Consider the following 25185-nt stretch of genomic DNA (forward strand, 5'->3'; position numbering starts at 1 on the left):
AGGGGACCTGTGGATAGGGGGAAAGCAGTGCCAGCAGCATGAAGAATAGTGGCAGAGATGCCTTGTACAACTACATCAATGAGATTCAAGAGAGAGGTGTCAAAGTTCACTTTGACGTGTATAAAGGCCAGTTGGCCCTACAGAATGCCCAACGTGCGACACTTCCCCACGGTGGATGGTGGGCATTGAAGTACTCGAGGAGGAGAAATGGGGGTGGAAGTTGCTGGATTAAGGTAGAGAGTGCAACGTAAGGACGTGGCCTACCTGGAGGGACGTAGACATTGCACACGGTGATTGCTAGAGTCATTTGTACTCGAACCGCTATCGCTTCCAAATTGGTAAGTTGGGGAATCCAGGCACTAATGACATCTGAGCAAACAAAAGTGCAGACACCACCGAATGCTACCACACGGACAGCACGGTTCCGACAGAATGCCTGACAATCACGAAATGTCGGAGAGTGGTCATCACGGAAATGTGTTTCTTGAAGAACAAGACAGAACACAGAATAGGAGGAGACGAGATGTTGCATTTCCGGTACGTGACGATAGTATCCGGTGCAATTCTACTGGATGATCATGTGGCAGGAGTCCGAGGTAGATATGAAGAAGCCGAGGAGAAGGTCAGGTCACTCGGTCATTAGTCATCACCTACAGGGATGGGGTGACATCCGTAAATAAAATGTCAAACTCAGGTTGTGACGGGGCAGTTGGCACCTCCTGGGGCACTGGGGGCCACCTTGTCCTAGGATTTGTTTCTTCTTCTTCTTCTTCTCTTTTTGAGGTGGAGGAGGGCAGGACACAGGGGGATCACAGGCTTCTGCAAGATCTGGGACCGAAAGAGAGTGGGCGACCTCGGGGCGCACAGATGGTGCACCTCATGACCGAGTGGTGGTAAGAGTCTTCTGGTGTGAGACACGCCAGAGAGAGGGGTCCTGTGACGGAGCCCAATCACTGGCAGATGCCGAAGGAGGGGGGCACTTCTTCTGCTGAGGAGGGGAGCGGCCCCCTGACAGGAGGTCATAGGAACTGCAGTGGACAGGAAGGGAGGGGAGGGATGGGGCTGGGTGAGGACGATGGAGGACGAGGAAATGAAGTAACAGAGGCAAAAGGAGAAGATAGTGACACTGGATGGAGCCTCTCGTACTTTTGGCGAGTCTCAGCACGAGACAGGTGATCCGTGGACTTGTATTCTCGGATCTTCTTTCCTCTTTTGTAAGCTGTGCAGTTCGGCGAATGAGGGAAGTGGCGATCAGCACAATTGACACTCACAGGTGGTGGAACACAGAGGCTTCCCTCACGGAGTGGGTGGCCACACTCACCGCTCAGAGGGTGTGCCGTACAGCGGGAAAATGTATGCCCGAAACACTAGCACCGAAATCTCCGCATAGGTGGAAGGAAGTACGGCTTCACGTCAAATCTGGAGCACATAACCTTGACCTTCTCCTGGAGGGCATCCACTTCGAAAGCCAGAATGGTGGTGCCAGTATCGGTGTGGTTGTCTTTGTGACCCTTCTGCACACGTCGAACAAAATGAACGCCACGCCGCTCCAGATTAGCCCCGAGTTCCTCATCAGTTTGCAGGATGATGTCTCTATGAAAAATTACTCTCTGGACCGTATTCAGAGATTGGTGGGGAGTGATAGACGCTAGGACATTACCAAAATGATCACAGGCACAAAGAGTTGTGGATTGGGTGGCAGAAGAAGCTTTGATCAAGAGGCGAGAGCAGTCTGCCACGGTGGCCATTGCCAGGAATTCCGATGCTCCGAGAACACGAGCAACCACTCCTTGGCATACGTGTGGAGGGAACAGCTCAGCTATCATTAGTGTGATCCCTGTTTCGTCAGGAGGCTCAGCCGTATGGGTACATAACAGCCCCACCACACGGATTGGCTACACGTGCTGGTGACCTAGCAGGGTGGAAGAGGGCTGCAGTGGGAAAGGAGAGGGGAGGGGAGGGGGGAGATGAATCCACACCGTAGATGCTAGAGAGGGAGTTCTTCCCCATATGGTTCACACTACACGCAGGAAATTTTGAAGTGGAGGTCAAACCTCAAGTGGGGACCTAAACACAAAAAGGATGAAAGAATAGGCAAAAGGAACAAAATTGCAACCAATATAGGAAACTAGGTGAATAGCCGGGTCGACATAAATCAGAACACAGAGAGAGGGGAAGGAGGTGGCAACATTGAAGGAGGGAGGGAGGACAGGTTGAAGGAAATGCAGGCAGGGAAGGAAGAATTGGCTGCAGTAGCTCGGGGCCCTCATGTGTGCCATGCATGAACTCACGAAAGAACTGTGAGCCTCCTGGGGGGCCGAGAGAGGGGAAGGAGGGGGCAATAGGGAAGGAGTGAGGATGATAGGGAGGGAGGGCAGGTTGAAGGAAATGCAGGCAGGGAAGGAAGAATTGGCTGTAATAGCTTGGGGCCCTGTGTGTGCCACATACAATCTCATGAAAGAACCGTGAGCCCCCTGGGGGGCATTTCTGGAAAAGAATTCATCTAAGGAGTACAGTGGATGTTCAAGCAGATATTTCTTTAACATACATTTGAATAGCATTTCATTTTCTTTTGTACATTTAATGTAATTAGGCAGTTCATTACAAGTCTTAATAGCAGCATACTTTATTCCCTTCTGCACAAGTGACAATTTTTTAGTTCAAAATGGAGATCATCTTTACTTCTAGTGTTATAGTTGTGGTGTGGACAATTTGTTTCATACTCTGAGCATAGTTTTTAAAGAAAGAATTCATCAAAGAGTATATGTACTAGCTTCTTGTTGTCAGTATTCCTAACTGAGTGAAGAGTTTTCTACATGAGGTTTGTGGAGAAACCCACACATATTTCTGACTGCTCTCTTCTGAGCTGTTAGGATTTTTTTGAGATTGGTGAATTACCCTAGAAAATTATGCCATAACTCATTAATGAGTGAAAGTACCCAAAATAAGGTGATTTGAAAATGTTGATGTCCCCAAGATGAGCGATGATTCTTAAAAGCAGAAGTTGCTGCTGACAGCCTTTTTAGAGTCAGGGGCACATGATGTTCACACTTAAGCGTACTGTCAATATGAGCCCCTAGCGATTTACTGGAGTGCACCTGTTCTGGTACGTGGCTGTTGTGTGCAATGACTATGTTTGTTAGATTTTTATTTTTAGCTTGGAACTGAATAAAATCAGTTTTTTCAAAATATTAACTGAAAGAGAATTGGGGTAAATGAAGCAGTAACTTCCCTGAGTATGTCATTAACTCATTAACACCAGGCTCTGTATCGGTAGCAGTTGTACTATCTGCCACGATGATTGTATCATCAGCAAACATTGTGAATCCATTTACTAATGGACAGGGGTAGATCATTAACATAAAGTAAAAACAGCAAGGGCTCAAGGACATATCCCTGGGGAAGCCCATGCTGTGTTTTGCCCATTCAGAAACCTCTGTATTAAGAGATCCATTGTTGCAGCCATGTAGGATCAACTTTTCTTTCCTGTCTTTGAGATATGATTCTAACCAATTGTTGATAGGCCCTTTTGATCCATAATGATAGGCCTACTCAAAGAGTATCTTGTGGATTACACACTCAAAAGCCGTGGAAAGGTCACGAAAGACACCAACTGGTGAATTCTTACTGTTAATGGACTCCAAGATATCATTTGTGAGTGATTACATGGCTCACTCTCAAAACCCCTTTTTGAAAACCAAACTGTTTATGGTTCATAATATTATGGTTTTCTAGGTGGGCCACTATCCTGTTATACACTGCTTTTTCAAGACCCTTTGAAATTGTCGTTAATAGAGAGACAGGACGATAATTCGTGGCACCTGTAGCATTGCCATACTTGTAAAGAAGTCTCACAATGGCACGTTTCATCCTCTTTTGAAAATGTGAGCAAATACTACACTTATTTCATTACTGCAGGGTTTTAACAGCTTGCTAGAGATGTCATCTATACCTAAAGATCTTTTAATTTTTAATGAGTGAATAATTTTTTTGATTTTATTGACAGTTATGAGTGATATGCTTATATTATTAGAAATTTCAGGGAGGTTAAGTTTCAGATTATTTGCAGCGTCACTTAGGTCACGACTGCAACCTATTTCAGAAGTGATGCTTAAAAAGTGGTTATTAAATGTGTGTGTTATCTGTTCACTATAAACTATTTTCGAATCGTTAATTTTTGAGACAGCAGTTCTTGCATTGTGATATGGTGAAGTTCCTGTTTCCCTCTTTATTATATTCCAAATCATTGTGATTTTATTATTTGAACAGCTAATTTCAGTAATTATACACATACTCTTATTTACTAATTACTTTTGTTAAAATTTTACAGCATGTTCTATAATAGTTAGCTGGAGAGGAGTATTAGATTTTCTGGATATTATATACAGTTCTCTTTTTCTCTGGCATGATATTTTTATGCCCTTGGTGAGCCATGGTTTTTTGCCCTATTGCCTGTCCTGTAGTCTAAACATCTTTTTTTTCACCAGTAAATAAATTATATTTTGTATTAGCATCACCTGCAAGATAAAAATACCTCCAGTTGGTCTCCTGAAGGCGTAATTTGAACTTTTGAATATTTTTCTCATTCGTGTTTCTAAAGGTTTTCCATTGAGCACCAGCATTACTCTGATGTATATTAAACTTGTTAATGATGAGTATTTACTCATTATTTGTGACTTTTTCTACTGTGGTATGATTAGCTCTACACATATCTACAAGGATATTGTCAGTTAGAGTGCTGGGAGTGGCAGTAGTTCTTGTGGGAAAACTGACAGTAGGTGCACATTAAATTTGCAAATTTTGCCTTAGAAGATTAATTTAAAAGGAAATCTACATTAAAATCTTCTGTCAATATAATGCCCCTATTTCTCCTAGTTAGATATGATAGCACAGAATTCTGTCAATATAATGCCCCTATTTCTCCTAGTTAGATATGATAGCACAGAATTTAACTATCTTATGAACATTGTAAAATCACCAGATAGAGCCCTGTATAGTGCTACAATTGCCAATTTCTTGTCAGCTTCTGCTATTTCAGTAAAATATACCTCAAAATGTTGCTCCACACAATATTTTTGTACATCTATTGTATTGAAGGACATAGTCTTTTTCACATAAATAGCTACTCCACTTCTACTCATATGCTTTCTACAGTATGAGGTAGCTAATACATAGTTTGGAATATTGAGCATTTCAATGCCAACAGTGACATGGTGTTCTGTTAGACAGAGAATGTGAGCACAATTTGCACCTCCTGTTTCATCAATATTTATTATAACTTGGTCTAACTTGCAAAACAGCCTTTGAATATTTTGGTGGAAAGTTGTGAGCCGATTATTAATGACGTGGTTGGTTGAGGTGCTGCCACTGTTGAGACTGAGATTTATTTCCTTTGACATACTGGTACGATGGAGCAATTTTCTGCAATGGAGGTGGAGCTGTTGTGCTGGTAATGGACTACTTTACTTACACAGTGATCAGAACCTTCCTCATTCTGTGACGATACCATAAAACGTCCCCATTCGGAGTTGAAGACTTTCGTGGTCTTGGGAACATTCTATGAAGAATAGCTGCTGTCACTACAGAGCTCCTTTGTGCTGGTACACTCGATCCTGTTGGAGTTGGTGTTGCTGTCTCTGTTAGTGATGACCATTCTTCCTTCTTGAATGCTGCTGCTGATGATTCTTGTGTCACTCTTCTTCTGATTGGCTCTCCACTAATTGTTTCTGCTGTTTCAGATGGTGTTGATCCTGCTGCTGCTGGTTGTTCTGCTACTGCTGTTGAAGCAGTCAGGTCCTCTACTGCTACTGGTAGATGTAGGCGGCCGGAAGCTGATAATGACAGTTTCTCTGCTTGTTCTTGTTGTTCTTCTGCTGCTGCGTTATTCTCAGATAAATGTTTGATAACTCTTTTGGCCTCAGCAGATTTTTTTCTTGCTCTTGATGATGTATTTTTCTGTCTCACTTAGCAGCTCTGCTGTCAGTCTGTTACACAAAGCTGTGTTTCCTTTGGACACCATATGCAAACCATGTCTTGTATAATCATTTCTGCTGAGGAACGTGTTTATGTCAATTACTGCAACATGATCATACCCTGCTGCTGCTTTCATTATTTGGCTGTTTAGTTTATAAATGGAGTGGTTTTGCTTGGAATGTTGTGTCTGTGTGGGATTGTACACAATATTAATTCCGTCTGCACAGTGTTTTGTATTACTTCATTAACAGATTTTCGAAATAGTTGTGGTTTCTCACCTTTGTAGCTGTCATTTTCTCCAGCAGTCACAACTACATTGTCAGTTTTACTATAATATTTGGTCTTTTCATGAACGTTTTCTGTAACTTTGGAATACTGTGTGCCTGGTTTTAGAAATGAAGTTATTGTGTAATTCTTTTCTAGAATATTATTCAGAAGGTTTCTGCACTGCCTACCACGACTGTCGCTTAGTAAAAGCACTTTCTGTTTTGGGCACAAGTTTTTTTCATCTCGTTTAAGCGGATTCGCTTCGTTTAAGTCTCCTCATGTGTCCTTAGATTGTATGGTGTTTGACAATTTAATTTCGTCATTTCTTCCAAGCAGATGTTCTGGCTATTTCAGTGAGATGAACTTGCAAAACACTGGAAGTAAAAATGATGTCCATGTAGGCTATGCCTCCCAGCCTATGATTTAGAATGGAATTTTCCATTCTTATACAAAGTCTGTAACTGGTTGCTGCTAGATATCGAGAAGAGAACTGGAAATCCCAAGCTGTTACAAAACTACGAAGCACAAGATTATTTTATTATCTTGACCTTCTATAATCAACTGTAATTAAGCATTATATTTTGACCCAAGGATGCATCTGCAGGTTAACACTAAGATTTGTATTAAACAGAATTTTAACGTTAGTGTTTTATCTAGGGCTGAAAGCACTCTTTGTAAAATTATGAAATGCTTTGTATGAAGACTGAGAGAAAAACAGCACTTGAATAAAAAAACTATTTCTAGCTTTGAGGACTATTAGTTCCTTCCTCTGGGAAGATGGGTATGGTTTGGAAGATTGGGAATAAGGAGAAAGTCAGTTAGACCACACTTGTAGAACAGTAGTGTGACCCATTCATGACTATTGCTCAAGTGTTTGAGATCCCCACCAGGTCAGATTAAATGAACACTTTGAAGCAATTCAGAGGTGGGCTGCTAGATACGTTACCAGTAGGTTCAGACAACAGGCAAGTATTACAAAGGTGCTTGGCGAACTCATACGAGAATCCTTGGAGGGAAGAAAGTTCTTTTCGTGGAACACTATTGAGAAAATTCCAAGAAACAGCATTTGAAATTGATTGCAGGACAGTTCTACCACCACCAATTTTGTGGTAGGAAAATTGGTAATTTGTGGTAAGTTCCAATGGGACAAAACTGCTGAGGTCATTGGTCTGTAAATTTTGCCTAAGGACCACGAAGATATGAAAAATTAGGGTTCCTATGGAGGCATATACATAGCCTTTTTTCCCCTCACTACTTGCAAGTGGAAGGGTAAAGGAAATGATTTGTACTGGTACAAAAATATTGGTTGAAACTAGCTTAAAACTTCGGAATTTATACCAAATATTTTGTTCCACATTTAACTGTACCTAATCCACTCTGATAATCAGTGACTTGCTTCTATAACAGTCGTACAATTTGGAGATCTGAGTATGGTCTAGATCTGTTAACAATTCATCAGTCAGCTCTGTTTATCAAAATGCCATATAAAAATAAGCTGGGTTTTGAGAAACTACACAATGGAAGATGTGATGGGCATGTACTATAGCTGTTTGTGTAGAGAACAGGGATGAAAACATTGGTTACACAGATTGGACAAGAGCACATTCTGCCCTCCCCCCACCTAAAAAACCTAGGTTGGAGTAGCAAGCATATTTGTAGATTAGTTTGAGGTCTACATTAGGTTGAAAGCTGATAATTTTGCTGACAGTTGTAAAACTCTGCGAATGTGAAATAAAGGTTGTGGTAATAGACGTATGGCATTGCCCAATATCTTGTTTGCGTCATATTTAAATGTACTTCCCCATATTTAACGCATTTTTCGTAATAAAAACTGCAGGATCATGCCCGAAATCATAGACAGTGAGCGAGCATCCGACGTGTGTCGCTGTATATTGTGTAAACAAATAGCAAAAATCAAGGGGCGTTCCACTACATAGTTTTTACTCGATATTTGCTCTGTTTTTCCGCATTTGTTACTGTTGTTATGGATGCGTCTGAGTGGTAGTTACAATTGTAAGTAGCACTTAACATGTTAAAAAAACCATTGAGACACAGTGCGCTGAAGGCGTAATGTTATGTGTTATGCTACAAATCACTCTGCCATTCAAGTAATGATTCATAATCACTTAAATCTTCAATCATACCATAAAACACTAATCCCTAACTGTGACTACACTACGGATAAGCATGCCACCATAATCGTGATGATTCGCATTCGAACTTCGTTTTTATTAATTCTCATGACGGAAACTTCTTTCAGCAACCTATACTGACGTTTTAAAATGACAACTGTGGACAGGTCTGTATTTAAAGGCATTGATCAACAGGTGACTGGCGCTTAACATCAACAGATCTGCTTACAGGCTGTGCAATCAGGCTTTCGGCCTTTCAGATTACGTCGTGAAGCAAATCCTCGTGGGGGAGACGTAAATGTAAGCGACAGCTCCAGATTCGGAGAAAGCCCCGCCCATTCTCCCCCTCCACAACTATCCCTATACTAAGACCATCGTTGACTAAGACCTGCCCATGATCCGCCATATTTTCCGACGTCAAAGTTCATAGTATCACAGCTATACTAGTCAAAAACAAGTCGGAAAAAATTCGTAATTAGTATGAATTTCAGTTTTTCTGGTACGACCACAGTCTAACAGTACAGTCGCGACACTTGGCCTCGATTTTGTTGCCCAGCGCGCCAAGCGGCACGGAAGTAAAACCCACGAAAGCGACTTGTAATTATTTATTTTGGTTTGTATAATGGTTTTTAAAAACGGGAGCGCCTGCAGCAACAACAAGAAGCAGATCCCACATGTCTTTTTTTAGGTTTTCTGAGAGATATATACCAGGATGTTACTAAACTGTAATGACAGTATTCGCTTGCAAACTACATGTGTAGTAATGATCAGTGTTTAGTTTTAGGTACAGAAAATGGCTAGTGAATAGCAAACGAGAAGATCTTGTGTAAAAAGACCCTGTTTACCTTCACTTAGAACAAAACCAGTTCATGAATGCAGACAATAATAAACTTGCACTGTTTGACATCCAAAATAAGCCACCTCAACTGACGCTGAAGAGGAAAGTGCCACAAAGGTTCGACGATCGACTACAGCTGTAAAACACTCCTATGACACAGAAGCAGGAAGTTCAAATTTCCATATGGCAGTCCCAGATTCACAAGAATCGTCAACACAGACCTGCTTTGATGATGAGTGGTTAGATTAAGTGCAGTTATTTCTGTCTTGCAAAAGGGTGTGAAGTTTCAGAATGTAGAGATCACTAGACTATTATGGAACAAGGAAAGTGCCTATCATTTTAAGTACAGACAGCAGCAGACTGTACCAGAAGAATCGAGTGAGGAATAACAAACAAATTATCAGGACTATAAGATCCCCATGTTTAAAAAATATGCCCTTGACTTGTTGTTAAGCCACATTAGCATGCCATTGAAGGACAAACGTACTGTAAGACGGAAAGACGAAAATAAAATGTTTGCTCTGAATTTATTATATTGCAGCACCTAGGCATACAGGTTTTGTCAGAATGTCTCCATCAGTGCGAACATACAGAGTTATCTGGCAGAGGACTTGGAGTGTACTCGCACAACATATTTCTCCCACTGTTTGACAGTTGCTTGTCCCACTTTGAGTAATTTAAAGGTGAAGGACTTATTTGTGGCAACAGGCGACAATGACTAAAACACAGTAGGCCTGTGGAACAACAAATGGGGTGTCGATCCCTTTTGCATGTAGAGGTATATACCTGTGCTTCTTACATATGAATCTGTGTGTTTATATTCTTTTGATATCAATTTGGTTAACTACAGTTCTATCCAACATCACAAGTGTTTCTTCACGAATGTGTTGTAGCTTGCCACTGCATTCATCATTTTCATCGCTACTTGCGCTTATCTTTGAATTATTTCCAGAAACATCTATATCTTCTGATATTACACAAAGTAATGGAGGCAAAAAATTATCAAAATATGTTATAAATCACGTAGGAAAATGACGCAAAACAAAAGTTATGCTTACGGAGCATCTGAAGTTCTCCATTCTCACCGCTTAGAGCGCTAGTGTCGCTCCAACTGTCAAACGGTAACAACTTTTACAGCAAGAGCGTATTATCAAACGAGTAAAAATATCTATATTGAATATGTGAATTGAAAACCGCATCAACAAAAAACAAAAATAAAATTGTGGTCCATACTGTCTGGTTTTGTTTCATGAGCTTTCTTTTGCAGTATCTTAAAAATCTGATATTTTGTTTTTACAGTGAGCACACACCACCTTCCATCAGCTCACTTGGTATAAGAAATTCTGTTGGAAAATATCTGTTGGAAGTAATGCCAACGATGCAGTCATTGCCTAAAGTCAACGTTGTGCATAAAGAAATCAAAATCATTGTCTTCGTTTATTTCTGATTACCTCATCAAAACTAAAGAATGTAAGTGTGAGATAATGTACAAATGCGTAATGAAAGCAGTCCGACATTTTCGTATATGAGTATTTCATTAGGATTTCCATCTGTAATGGCCAATTTCCACTCGTGAACCCTTGTGGTTGCTTGCACGTTGCAGAAGAGAGATTATTTTGAGTTCTTGTTCAGTGTTTGAAAGATTTGTAGCTTCTGCTGTGTGATAAATTAGTGTCACTGCAAATACCAAGTATCAGATTTTTAAGATACTGCAGAAGAAAGATCATAACACAAAAGAAAGCCGGATGGACCAGAATTTTATTTTTGTTTTCACACATTCAACTGCTCATCTGACACTGTAGTTGAAGTCATGAACGATGGCCTGAAACTTCCTGGCAGATAACTGTATGCTGGACCGAGACTCGAACTCGGGACCTTTGCCTTTTGCAGGCAAGTGTTCTGCCAACTTATGTTCGGGGCGGACGTCCCGGGACAGCCGTTCAGGTTGTTCGTTGAGCAATTTACTCGAGTTTTTTGTTACAGATAGTAGCTAACCCTTAGACCGAACACGCTGAGCTACCATGGCGGCACCAACTGAGCTACCCAAACGCAACTCATGACCCACCCTCAGAGCTTCAATGTTGCCAGTACCTTGTCTCCTACCTTCTAAACTTCACAGTCTCAGTCCGGCACACAGTTTTAATCTGCCAGGGAGTTCCATATCAGCGCACACTCCGCTGCAGAGTGAAAATCTCATTCTGAGTTTCGGTTTGTTCTGCGCGCGTATGTCTCGTATACATCGACAGCCAATGATCGCTCAGTATGTTCTGAGCACTCTGCTATGAATACCATAGCTAATGCGAGCATTAAACGTGATCATAGGGAGTTGTTTAGCGAATTTCGATTCCATTTGCTGCGAATTGTCACTGATAGTGGTGGGAAGCGATAAATTCTGCATAAATAAGCGCGAGACATAATTTGCAGTATGTACACTGTCCCCAATCTTCAACAATGCATTCCCCATCCTTGTCTTGATATGCGCGAACTGCCATTGTTCGTGGATGGAACTATCACTGATAACTGCCAACTATGCCTCGCGCCATCTGTTTACCAAATCTCGCACTGTGCTTTCGCATTATCTGAGATATGGCCACAAAGGAGAGTGGTAGACCATGTGGAAGGCGTTCTTTAGGTCAGGGGTCTCCAAACTACGGCCCGCGGGCCAAAACCGGCCTGGGAGGTCTGGCAAACCGGCCCACGGTAACTGCCCGGACATCCTCGGTGTCCGGTCCACCAAATATTTGAGGTGGTACCTATACTGCCAACAATTGAGTTTCGAGGCCTATTGCGACCAATACACTGCGACATTGTCGAAGCTCTATCGTTACAAAGCGGAAAGTCATGGTTAAACTTGTGGCTATCTACAATAAACAGACAAACCATTTCCATGCGATACTGAAAAAAAAAGAACGGTTAACAGACTAGTTTGTCGAAAACATTTTAAATAAAAAAATTCTTTGCATTTTATTCTACCCACAATTCTGGTGCAAGTCTTTCAAATGGACGCCACTTCAGCGATTAGCCTTAGTAATCAATCATTGTGGAAGACGTTTCTTAAGCGAGGTTTCACTTTCTTTAGATTACGTTGTAAAATACATATAGCAAGTAAATCGTATAAAATGTTTTTATTTAAAGGTAATTTAAAGAAAATACAATACCTGGTGTACATAATGATATTGGATATTTTAGGTGTAACTGACATGTAAAAATAACTGTAATTAATTTATATCTCGAAAAGTCACAGAGTATTCACGTAAAGAAATTTAACATCTTAGTGATAATTAGTGACTTTTATGTAGCTGTAACTTTCCTTTCATAATTACCTACAGTCGTTGATCAAGTTTACTGGTACAGATAATCATTAGCGACTTCAGGTGCTCATCACTTAATTTTGATCTGTAAATACTTTTTGCATATGTCATTTTGGAGAAAGTTTCTTCACACAAATAAGTAGTGCCAAAAGTGGAAAAAAAGCCACAGGCAAATTTACGTAAATTTGGAAACTGTGTGGATGGAAGACACTTATAAAATTCCAGTAATGTTGACTTTGAATGTTTTTCTTTAAAAAAAAGTCGCTTCATTGCAAATCAATAATTTCAGACTGAAGTTCTTCTATATCGACGTCAAAGGGATTTGGGAATATCTTGATATCGTTTGAATTTGCATCGATATCTGAAAAACGTGACTCAAAATTAATTTTTAAAGCGCCCAAAGCTTCAGTTGCGAAAGTTAGAGGAAATGTAATCTCAGTTTGCTGACTGAATGTTTGGCTTGTATTAAAATGCGTGAAGCATACGTTGTTCAACTCATATTGAAACAATGCAATCTTTTGTCGAATAACTTAACATGTGTGTATAAATCAGTCAGAAGCTGGTTTTCGCCTTGCAATTTTAAATTAAGGTCATTCATATGTTTAGTTAAGTCTGTATAAAATGCTAGCTTCCATAACCACTCACTGTTCCATAACTCAGCCATAGGGCGATTCCTTTCATTCAAAAAAATTTCAATTACTGTTCGGAGTTAAAAAAAAACGGGTCAGAACTTCACCGCAGCTAAGCCAGCGCACTGCAGTATCATATGGCAAGTCGCTTTCCTCAATATCTTCAAGAAACTTGTGGAACTGGCGATGACTGAGTGCATGGGATCTGATATAATTAACAGATGGAATAACTGGCTTTAAAACTTCTGACATATGTAAATGTTTTCCACACAAAGACTGTTGGTGAATAATACAATGCACTACTAATGGTTTTGAGACACCGTCATTTTCTATGGCCTTAGAAAGGAGAGCAACAACACCTTTATTTTTCCCACACATGTTTTGCCGCCATCAGTTGCAATACATTTTAATTTCGTCCAATGAAGATTGTTTTTCTGAACTACCCTTTCAACTCCTTTAAAAATATCTTTGCCAGTGGTCGTCCCATGAATACTGTGAACATCATGGAGCTCTTCATACACTTCATAATTTTTGTCAATCCCTCGAATAAAAAGTAGTACTTGGGCAGTATCTGATACATCTGTTGACTCTCCCACAGCCTAAGAGAACCAGTCTAAGTCTTGATTTTTGTCATGCAGTTTTGCTGATATATTTTGTGCAATGTTATCTATTCTTCGAGCCACAGTGTTTGCCGACAAACTTATGTTTTTAAATAAATTAACTTTTTTCTGGACACATCTCTTCTGCTGTTGCAGTAATGCAGTTCTTAATTAATTCACCGTAGGTAAATGGCTTCACTGTTTTGCTACTAAATGAGCCACACGAAAACTAGCACGAGTTGCTGCATGTTGTTCAGCATTTACATTCTTAAACAGCAACTGCTGGGTTTTTAGCTGGCGTTTCAGAGACTCGTACATTTCTAATCGTTCGCATCCTGTAAACTTGGAGTAATTCTGAGAGTGCTTAGTCTCATAATAACGTTTTATATTGTATTCTTTGATGAGTGATATTGATTAATTGCAAATACTACACATTGGTTTGTTGCTTGACTCCTCCGCGAAATATTGACATCCCCGCTGCTCTTTAAACATTCTACTGTCACTGTCAACCTTTCGTTTCTTTTCCATATTTGTACAGAACTTCACAAAAGGTTGTAACCTGAAAATAAAATTGTGCTATGTAATACTAATAAAACTAGGGAGTAGTCTGCCTAAACAAAATGCAATGAATTTATTTTTAAAGTACTTTAATTACTAAATTAAATACTCCCAATTACACTGTGTTCGAATTCAAACTTTGAATTGTCCCACACTTCGTTGTCTCACCTACTAGTACAGCGCATAAACCACTAAAAAACTCGTGAGACACTCACAACATAGACACAATCACGCAACAGAACTATCAAATATATGCTCCGGCTCTGCTACTCGCTACAAGACTACATAACTCAACTTATTGTTGCGCCACTTGAAATAACAATGCGTTGACATACTCTACCTCTGTTACGTCTTGCAGTAATAGTGTTGCTAACAATGATTTTGAGATTTCGTTAACTTTGCAGGACGCTTTCGAGAAGAATGTGCAGTGACATACTTTTTTGTCGGTGAAATTCGCCAGAATTTCGGTCAGGTACATCCACCAATCAAAATTATGTAATTAAATAAAAATCCTAGTTCATTTCAGTGCTAGCTATTCCCACAACCTTAGATTTTTGCGATTTCATCTTTCCTTCACATTACGGTGATCATGGAGTGCTAGGGTGCCTTAATCCCACTAGGTAGATCATGGCCTTTATGACTTCATGGAGACCCCTGCTTTTGATCATGGAAATAACTGAGAGACTGCGCACCATCTGTTCATAGAACTCTGTACTACTTTTTCGTGCACTCCCTCTATTCACTATTTCAGCACAAAAGAAAGTTGGCGTCAGAAAGGTAACTGTCAAACGTCGGGATTTTTCTGTAGCAGTTATGCCTGCTCGAAATTCTTGTTCTGTGGGAGTTAATGGGCTACCACCGCAGGTAACCTAAAAGTTGGTGACTCGTTATGAACTCCAGTTAAAGGTCGTAGAAGCCAGTGATACTTCCAGAGCGGGTGGATGTTGAAGTGAATAAATCTTTTTGTATTGATTCGGAAAATAACCGCTGACCAGAAATCATGCAGCCTTGTAGTAATTTTATAAGAATATGTTGTGTTATTTTTGGGCAATATAGGAAACTCATATCAGCAGTAATAAAAGATGTAGCACATCTCCAAGGTTCTCAAAAGAAGTGGGGAATAATTTGTGGCATTACTGTGAGGAAAAACACTGTGTTTTACCTCTATGTGGCACAGAAAGATATGAAGTACTGTTAAAGAATATGCAACACTTATTGGAGTATTTGAGTATTGTAGGTGATCCGAAACAGAAAATAGTTGACTATCTTCTCAAAGTATGCCATATCCCTAAGGTTTAGTGATATTTGGCCATTGATTAAAACATTTTCTACAAAGTATTAAGCACGTCAGTTTTATACAAGAAAATTGTGCAATGAAATATTTACACTTCAGCCATATTTATGGAAAATTAAGCATTTCGTGGAGGCATATTTGGAATAAATGCTGTTGTTTACAATAATAATCCGGTCAGAAATGTCAGTGGTATTTAAATAAAAATATAAATTTACTTACATTAAAGCCTACCAGGAATTGTGCATACTACATGAACATATTTGAGTAATATACGCTTTTTTGGTTTCAAACAGCTCACATCACGTTACTTTCTATTATGTTGGATAAAACTGAAAAAGTTTCTGCCAGGTACACTTATTACCATGTTGAGGTTTTTTATATACAAAACTTAGCCCATCATTTTGTGTGGTCTTCTGTCTCATTCATGAAGTAGCTTGTTATATATTTTGACAGTTAACTGTAATGATATTAAATTGTAAAAAGAAAGAAAAAACTCAAAGCAGGCAGGTGACATCGACAGATGAAGTATATTGGAAAGAGCGCATATTATTTCCTCATATTTGACAGAATGTGTGCACTATCATGACATTTAATTTTTTTAAAAAAGAACAACACATTGAATCGACATGCCAAGTATTCCTCAGGACAGGAAATTTTGTTATTGAGAAATTTCCGAAAATCTACTGCAAATTTCTATTCCCGACAACAATACTATTAATTCTGAATCTCTCTGGACACCCAAAGAAAAATTAGATCAACAGAGTAAAAATGTGTAGTAGTGACATCTGAGGCTTTTAAGCGTGTTATTCATACGATGTTAACACAACCAATCATCCACAGGAATTCTATGCACAGTAATGCCAAACGTAAGGATAAACAGACTGAATACTAGAAGAATTGTGATTGGTTATTCTCCCACCAAAAAAATAGGACCTTCCGGTAGCTGAAGAAATCGAGCAGTTTACCGGTTCTCACATAAAACTTCCGTCAAATGGATTATCTTATACAAACAGTAAACGAATCGTATCACATTGCGAATATTTTTGTGTTGTGTTACAAGGCCCTACACTTATTCCATTAAGTGAACAGCACCAGAAATTAAGCTTCGAATTTACCTACAGTATTCAGCTTATTAGCTCGTACTTCAGAATCATAATTTTTATTGTCCCATAACATACAGAGTTAAATCACAAGACTTAATGTACGGGGACTCGTCTTTAACATTTCACTTTAAAAGCGCTGTAGCATAGTTCCGTTTATTTCCTGTTGCAGCTGTGAGGATAATATTTCTAACAGCGACAGATAACCTGTATATGTATAATATGAAATGACAGTTAATATGCTAAGTTTATGGCACGATTCAGAGAATTTGGCAGTGAAAAATAACTGACAGTTATTCATAACGGTCAAAAATAATCGATATGAAACATAACTGTCACCGTGATAACGTATACTTCAAAATAACCGTTTGGCCCACACAACTCTAAAGTGAAAGCCTATGCTGAAAACAGCCCTGTGGCGGACGTCGTGTAAACAATAAACATGTTACAGCCGCGGTAAAACACCACAACCCAAATGCAGCGATCGGAAGTCTTGATCGCTACGTTAGGAATTTATTCATGAATAGGAATACATGAAGATATTGTACATGAATTTTTATTATTTTATTTTATATGCCAGCGTCGTCCAGCAATGGTGCGTGTTTTTCCACATTTTCACTGCTCAAGGTCTAAAACTGAGAGTTTTTCGGAAGTCGTCGTCTACTATGTACATTGAACTATTGTACAGTATTTACTTATATTATCTGTGACGGTGCTTTACCGTGGATTCTGCGTTTTGGGGGACGGGAGATAACCTAACATGATTGAACTTTAGTTACTGATTCTCAGCTGTGTTTGCATAATATTTTAGCAACATACATTTGTTACCGTCAACATGACGTGGCAACTCACAGAGGGAGCACTTGCCGTAAGTGAAACGATTCATTTCTTCCAAGTGGCAGCTAACTTTCTCGTTTCACGTAAACAGATTCGCAGTAACCTACCACGGATAGGTATGGCGAAACGGAAATGAACTTTTTAAGGGCATGTTTTTGCTGCACATAGATGTAACACAGTCGTTAATTTTGTGTAGAGAAGAAAACTAAACCGAATGTTACTTTGATAGGTAGTTGTCATAACATGATCAAATATGCAGTGGTTGGTTGTAGTTGTGTATGATGATGTCACAAGGGCGGGGGGTGGCGAACCAACCAGAGACCTTGGTTAGAATGTTACTTTGATAGGTAGTTGTCATAACATGAACAAATATGTAGTGGTTGGTTGTAGTTGTGTATGATGATGTCACAAGGGCGGGTGGAGGCGAACCAGCCAGAGGCCTTGGTTAGATTGGAATGGCCTGTGCGTTGGCGAAACCAACGCATCGCAGCATGAAATACTGTTGTCGTAATAGACTGATATGTAGTGTAGTCCGAGATTTACGTTTGTTGTTGCAGTGACATACCGGTCTTCTTATTTCCGATTTGCCAATACAGAAGCGTCCGATTCCACCCATGTGCTTTGACCAATGACGTCATCAATATGGCGAAAACTGCTACTTCCAGTGTGTTCAAAATGACAATGACGTCACTACATGCACTCATCAACAAAAACGAACAATAGGCGTAATAAAAATTACACAATAAAGTCTCATTCTAGAAATTAAATGAGATTGGGGCCTTAGGGGCGGGAGGACAAACTATATATAGAACAATAAAAAAGTACCACACCATCCCAATACGAACAATACCCGGAAAAGTGTATATTACACCATTCCATTAAACCAACAAAACTACAGGAATCGGACCTTTCCCTTGAACTACATAGCTCAACCGCTGTTACCAGTACAAAAAAACACCACCTACAACCCCTAAACTTATACAGCTCAACCGCAGCTGTTGATGGAAAAAAACCAAAGTGGAACCAAAACCCCAAATACGCTGTATTCACTGCATCAGTTTATTTTTTGTAATACACAGGTAACTTACCATAGATATACAACACACTAAACATCACAGTTACCATACAGTAAACCAAAACAAAAATTACTTACCAACAAAAGGCTCCAGCAATACCATTTCAGCAATAAGGCCAAACACGTGCTGAAACTGTATGGCAAACATCATATCATCACCCATCTCAGAACATAACGACACACTTGTGGACTTAAATGCCATATCTGACTGAAAACACTTCCGCAACTCACATTACTGCACCAACTACCTAAATGCAAATCCACATTAAAACGATGACAACCAAAACTCAAATGAACTCTATACCACATGTTATACTCAGCATGTCCACATCCACCAACAGAAGGCACCATCAAATACAACAACACGACATCTACAAACACAACCAACCCAAAAAGTCCGTGCTGTAGTGGGGTCACTCACCACAACACCATTACGTCTTGCGTCAAAGCAGAGCAATGGAATCGGATGCTGCTGTTGGCCCTCCGATTTTGCCAGAAATTCAGGCAATGTGGTTAAATTGTAAGGTAATACAACAAAATACCAACTAACTTTATTTACAAACGATAGCAAATTACAAACAAAGTTACTGATTGGCTGCTGATAATAAACATATGATTCGTCCTATTCAAGTCCAGTTGTTCATCAGTTGTTACCAACATCAGCACACAGTGCAACAGCTGTTGACACTGTAAGTGCACATTTTCGCCCCTATTGGCCATGCAAGTCATATTCATCATTGTACATGTGTGGTATGGCCCCTTACATCGAGTAATACAACAACAATTTCGTACACATAGCCTTATTTTTCATAGCCGTATTTGCACTGAGTTTAAAAACACATTTTTGTAAGCAACATGTTTGCAACTATGTTTCCTCTGCATGTCCCTGTCCACGCCAACTACAAACACATCTGTGTGTGTGTGTGTGTGTGTGTGTGTGTGTGTGTGTGTGTGTGTGTGTGTGTGTGTGTGTGTGTAAAATTCCATTGCCTGCAAAGTGATGCTGGCGTACTGCAAAATGTCCATTAGGGACATAGGTATATTTCTCATGTTGAGAAAAAATACATACTTCAGCAGACGTGGCTGGAATGGTATTCTGCACGATCTGAATGTAGGAAAAAGCACTGCTTTTTGTATCCGTAACTTCATTGGGATGTCAGTGCCTGTTTTTAAAATTGTGATGAATTTGATACAGCCATTTTTTCAAAGAAATACACAAACTCCAGAAAATCAATTCCTGTGAAGTGGAAATTTACTAACAGTCTTCGATATCTGGCAATAAGAAATTCATTTCAAAGGTTTGCATCTTTTTTCTGTATTTCAAAGCCAACTGTATCTCAAATAGTTCCTACAGTTAGTGAAACATTGGTTAAAGGATTATGCAAAGACAAACCAATTACGGAAATAAGACTGAAGTACATGTTTTTTTTTTTATATTGAATACTTAAATACATTAATAAGTCCAGTCAAATCCTCTGGACTGTAAACACCTACCATGTCTTCTGCAGTAAAATCTTGATGGGTAGTAACAAACGTTACGGGGGCTCCGCAGTTGTTGTAGAATCCCCTGCTGTATCCAAGCTCATCGATGATTCCTCTGTCTCTTCAGTTTCCATATTTAAATGCAGTTCTGCCTGAATGTGTATCTCAGACAGTTCTTCTGTAATGTATTAGCAGAGACCTTGGTATCTTTTCTACTCCACTGTTGCTGGTTTAAGCACAATACACGTTTCTGGATAGTTTGCACTTCACACTTTCCGTATGCCCTCCCTCTGCCTCATAATGTGATTAGATCAAATATTTTCTCACTTGACATAGCAATAGATATTTAAACATACCGAACTGTGTGTTACAACACAATTATTATGCATTGTTACAAGAAGTCTTCAAGTTATATGTAAACTAAGGGCAATTCCAAATCAAAGGGTCAAATGTTAAAAAGTGTTTAGGGGCTTTTAAAGAGAGGCTACTCACCTTTGCATCACGTATGAAGCTGCAGATGTGCCAAGTCTGTCAGGCTTTTTTTTAAAGTTACGGACTTTTTATGCTGGATCACACTGTGCAAAAATTAGGGATGTAGCCACACCCAAATGGAGATAAAAGTGGCTAAAAAATTTGTCACGCAATTCTGAGAGCAAAGGTTTGACCAACTACTGCTACTTTTTGTATGAACCAATCACACAAAAACTTCAGAAGGTTATTCCCACCTATGATGTCTGTATGTGGATACATTCAAATTTTAGGAAATTTTTGGGAGGTAACATCTCAACTGTGTCTTGCTCAATCCTTTTTTTTTTTCATGCCATAGCTGGAAAGAGCATGCGTTACGATTTCCAGGCTGTATGGTTAGTGTGACACATTTTTCAAAACTAGTGGTCACACACTGTTTCTTTGTGTGCAAATTTTAATGACCTTCGTAGAAATACACCCAAAGATAAAGCTGCAAGAAGACGACCATAAGTAGAACAGTAATCTTGCTGTTTGTGTTAAATTGAAAACCTTGAGCAATATAATACATTAGGATACTATAGGCTTACGTTAATATATGTTAACAATGTTAAATTATATTTTCCGACATCTGCAACACACTGTGTACCATCAGATCACATGGAATAAATAAATAAACTTTGCACTAATTTCTAACCCATCAAAAATTGTCATACATACATGCAACATACTGTCCTGGTTGTAAACCTGCAATTGAGATTGCTAGAATTTCATAATCTGTTTCGAAGGCATTACCTACGAATGCTGCATCATTGGAAACTCTGCTTACTCTGAGCTGATTATAGTTAATTGACTTAAATTAATGGATTTTCTCTTGTTTTAGTAATTTTAAGTCCCCTGTCAAACCTTGTTTCTTGATCAGAATGAATTTTTTCAATTTCTCCTTTTCGTATATAAGAAGTTTCATGCCTTGAATACTATCACCACAGAATTTGAACAAACCATATGGTGTCAATATCTGGTTATCTAAGGGGCTCTGTACACTAGCACAGGCTGCAAGTCTTTTTGCTGTCCCCCCATGCCATCACAAGGCAATTTACCATGGCCTGTTCCAAAACAATACCATTTGGTAGTAATGGCAAAATCTTTTCTGCACAGGAATAAATTGATGAAGTTTTTGAAATTCTTATATTGAGCAAGTGATCCATCACTAAAGTAATAAATGTTTTTAATGTTTTCAATCTTTGCCTTTAAATGTGGTATTAACTTCATTTGAAAGGCATGGACAGCAATGGTATAATGACGGAAACAGTCACTGATCATACTAATGCTAATACTATGAAACCTCACATAACGAGCATAATTCGTTCAGAATCTTACTCGTAGGGTGAAACACTCATAAAGAGGAACAATTTATCCCATATAAATTAATGTAAAATATGATAGTGCGTTCCATGCAGAAAAAGTACTAAAAGCTTTGTCTTTTTCATGTCATTTATTCATACAAAATTATACACACAGTATTACGTACTTTATTACTCATGATGCATAACTAATTCTTTTTTACTAGGAAGCTATCTACAGTCATTTGTTTATGCCAATGCTTCAACACTTTGCAAAAATGTGACACAGCATTATCATGAAACAAATTTGTAGTGTGCGTAGCCACCGTTTTATTGGAATGACAATTTTCAGTGTATGATGAGACCAATTCCCATGCTTTCAGCATTTCCCTTATTGCACCAAATGATTCCTATTTTGCTGTTACCGCCTCCTCTGAAGAAATGCTCTCCACAACTTCCTGCTGTGAAACTCATTGCAACTACATAAACTCTTTGGTGGTCATTTCTTGGCTGTGATCTTCCACAAGCTCATCAGTATCACTATTATCCACTTCTAGTCCCATGCTCTTGGTCAAAGAGACAATAAAATTGACTACAGGCTCCAAAAGTACTGACTCCAATGCCTCCAAGTCACATTCGACAATGCACCCTGGCCAAAGCTTCTTCCAAGCAGAAGTGAGACGATCCTCTTGACGCAGGCAATGATTTTGAGGTGATATTTCCAATACTCTCTGAGAGGAATGAGATTGGTAGTTTCAGTCAAGTCAAAGCAAGTACTCGAAGAGTGCTTTAGTGTAGAGCTTCTTAAAGTTTGAAATAATCTGCTGGTCCACAGACTGGAGTAATGGAGTGGTGCTGGGAGGCAGAAATTTGACCCTGATGAACTGAAATTCTTCAAGGACGTGGTCTTGTAGGCCTGGAGAATGGGCAGGAGCATTGTCCATAACAAGCAAGACAAGGAGTGGCAGATTCATCTCAAGCAAATATTTTTTCACCGAAGGACCAAACACTTCACTGCTCCAATCACAAAACGATCACGTCCCCCGAGCCTTGTTGTTGGACCTCCACATCACATTTAACCTGCTCTTCTGGACTTTACACTTCTTGAAATATTGTGGAATTTCTGAATGCTGAACAAGCAGCAGTTTAATTTTCTAATCACTGCTTGCATTTGCACGGAATAGCGGTGCGAGGCTATCTTTCAATGGCTTATGACTGGAAACTCAGTCTCCTCTGCCGTTATAAAGATACGCTTCAGCATCTTTTTCCTGAATAGACCTGTCCGATTACAATTATTTACCTGTTGCGGCAGGTAATCTTCAGAATCTAAGAGCATATTGGAATTGCTGACGAAGTACTCTGCTGCCTTTGTGCCAGAGCTGGCTGCTTCGCCATGTGTCACAATGCTGTGGATGCCAGTTCTTCTCTTAAATATCTTGTGCCAACCACTTGCAAATGCTTTTCATTCATCCATATTAGGAGTACCCTTTATGCATCCACATGGTTCTGCTTGTTCCTTCAACTGACCAACTGTTAAAGACACCTGCTGGATTCCTGAGCAACATATTTTCATGACTTTAAAAGCATCATCATCATCATCATCAACAGGAAGACATTACAGTTATCCACAGTCTGTCTTTGCCAGTACTGTAGAGCTGTTCACCCAAAAATGGAACTGACTTTTTAGTATTTTGTTTTGCAAATTTGCTGTGTTGTATATTACACTTGTTTTTATGGCATGAGTTAAGTCAGTGTTGAAAATGATTCATATACTTGAATAAAAAATAGCCAATCACCACTAATTAATTACCAGTGATTTCAATCTTCCCGAAGTGCTAAAATAATATCTTTTGAGAGGCATTCTTACTCATCAAAATGCAAACAATATAGCTTTGAAAGCTTAAAGCATCCTTGTTCCAGCTGTGGCAAGAAAAAAAAGGATTGAACAGGACACACTTGAGATATTGCCTCCCTTAATACCCTAAGATCTGCTTGTAGAAAATTTTGGCCAACTTTGCAGATGCATATCTTTGATCCATATATAATCATAAGTGAGAATAACCCTCTGAAGTTTTGGTGTGATTGGGTCATATGAAAAAGTAGCAGTAGTCAGTCAAGCCTTGACTCCCAGAATTGCGAGACGGATCTTTTAGCCACTTTAGAGCTTGTTTCTAGGTGTGGTTAAATCCCCAGTTTTTGTTTTTGTCATAATGTAATTCAGCATAAAAAGTCTTATGTATGAGCAGATGGCCAAATGTTTGCTAGAACTTTTAAAAAAGCCTAGCAAAGTTAGTATATTTGCACCTTTGTATGTGATGCAAAGGCGAGTAGCCTCTCTTGAAAAGCACCTAAAAATTCAACCACTAAAGATACTGAGCTGCAATCTTTTACATAACCGTCAGAGACCATATAGAACCTTTGCACAAAATTTCATTAGATTTGGAGATGGTCGAGTGGGGACCCTTGGTCCCCTTGATGTGGAATGTCCCCTAAATAAATAATAATACAGGTGTAAACTTTGTAGCTTATTGAAAATTATGGACATATTGCAGTGTGACATGTTTCGTAATAGTTTGCTTCTTCTAATTTGCAGACTATAATGCGTGGTGGGACTGTTGAAGATCCAGTAATGCAGATACTGGTGAGTATTACAGGGGTGACGCCAGTCTCCCAATTTACTGCCGATTTTTGTATGAGTGTTCGATCAGGTACATGTGCTGCCTGGTTGAAAGAAATTTACGTTGAAGTGTTTGTTGGAATTGTCAACGTTACCCTGTGTGTATACCCCCCCCCCCCCCCCCCCCCTCTCTCTCTCTCTCTCTCTCTCTCTCTCTCTCTCTCTCTCTCTCTCTCTCTCTCTCTCTGTGCTCTTATAGAAACTACTGGAGACAGGGGTATCACATATCTGCTTTGACCAATTATGTCATCAGCATACCACAAGCCCCTATTTTCAGCATATCCAACATGGTGACCAAAACTTTGATTGTAGCACCCACAAAAATACAACTACCACATGAACCAGCATACTGATTAAACCCAGTGAAATTAGTGGGACAACCACATGAAAAATAGCAGGTTTTGGATGAGGACAAACTAAAAATTCAACAATAAAAAGAACACTGTTCAAGAAGCAACACTGCACAAACAAAACACTTGAAACTGTCAAAAAATAAAGCCTGACAAAACAGTTCAAAATACAGCATACGATCACGGTACCCCAATCTCTAGTACAGCTCAACCCTAGACGAGAATACCAACCCCCCCCCCCCCCCCCCTACAAAC

The 25185-nt window shown here is 39.5% G+C and overlaps 1 protein-coding gene across 5 annotated transcripts in view; it reads left to right on the forward strand.

Moving 5' to 3' along the window:
- Positions 1 to 17389: 17389 nt before the first annotated feature.
- The window catches only part of LOC124716954 (replication protein A 70 kDa DNA-binding subunit-like), a 174410-nt gene continuing 166614 nt past the window's right edge, over positions 17390 to 25185 (forward strand). Inside the window, exons 1-2 of one of the 5 annotated variants that reach the window (XM_047243543.1) lie at positions 17390 to 17569; positions 24497 to 24544. In XM_047243543.1, coding sequence (XP_047099499.1) covers positions 17537 to 17569; positions 24497 to 24544 — 81 coding nt within the window. In that variant the 5' untranslated portion in view covers positions 17390 to 17536. The other 4 variants (XM_047243546.1, XM_047243548.1, XM_047243545.1 and 1 more) reach the window with 4 other exon arrangements.

The sequence above is a fragment of the Schistocerca piceifrons genome, chromosome 9 (assembly GCF_021461385.2).
Source record: "Schistocerca piceifrons isolate TAMUIC-IGC-003096 chromosome 9, iqSchPice1.1, whole genome shotgun sequence".
Classification (NCBI taxonomy): Eukaryota; Metazoa; Arthropoda; class Insecta; order Orthoptera; family Acrididae; genus Schistocerca; species Schistocerca piceifrons.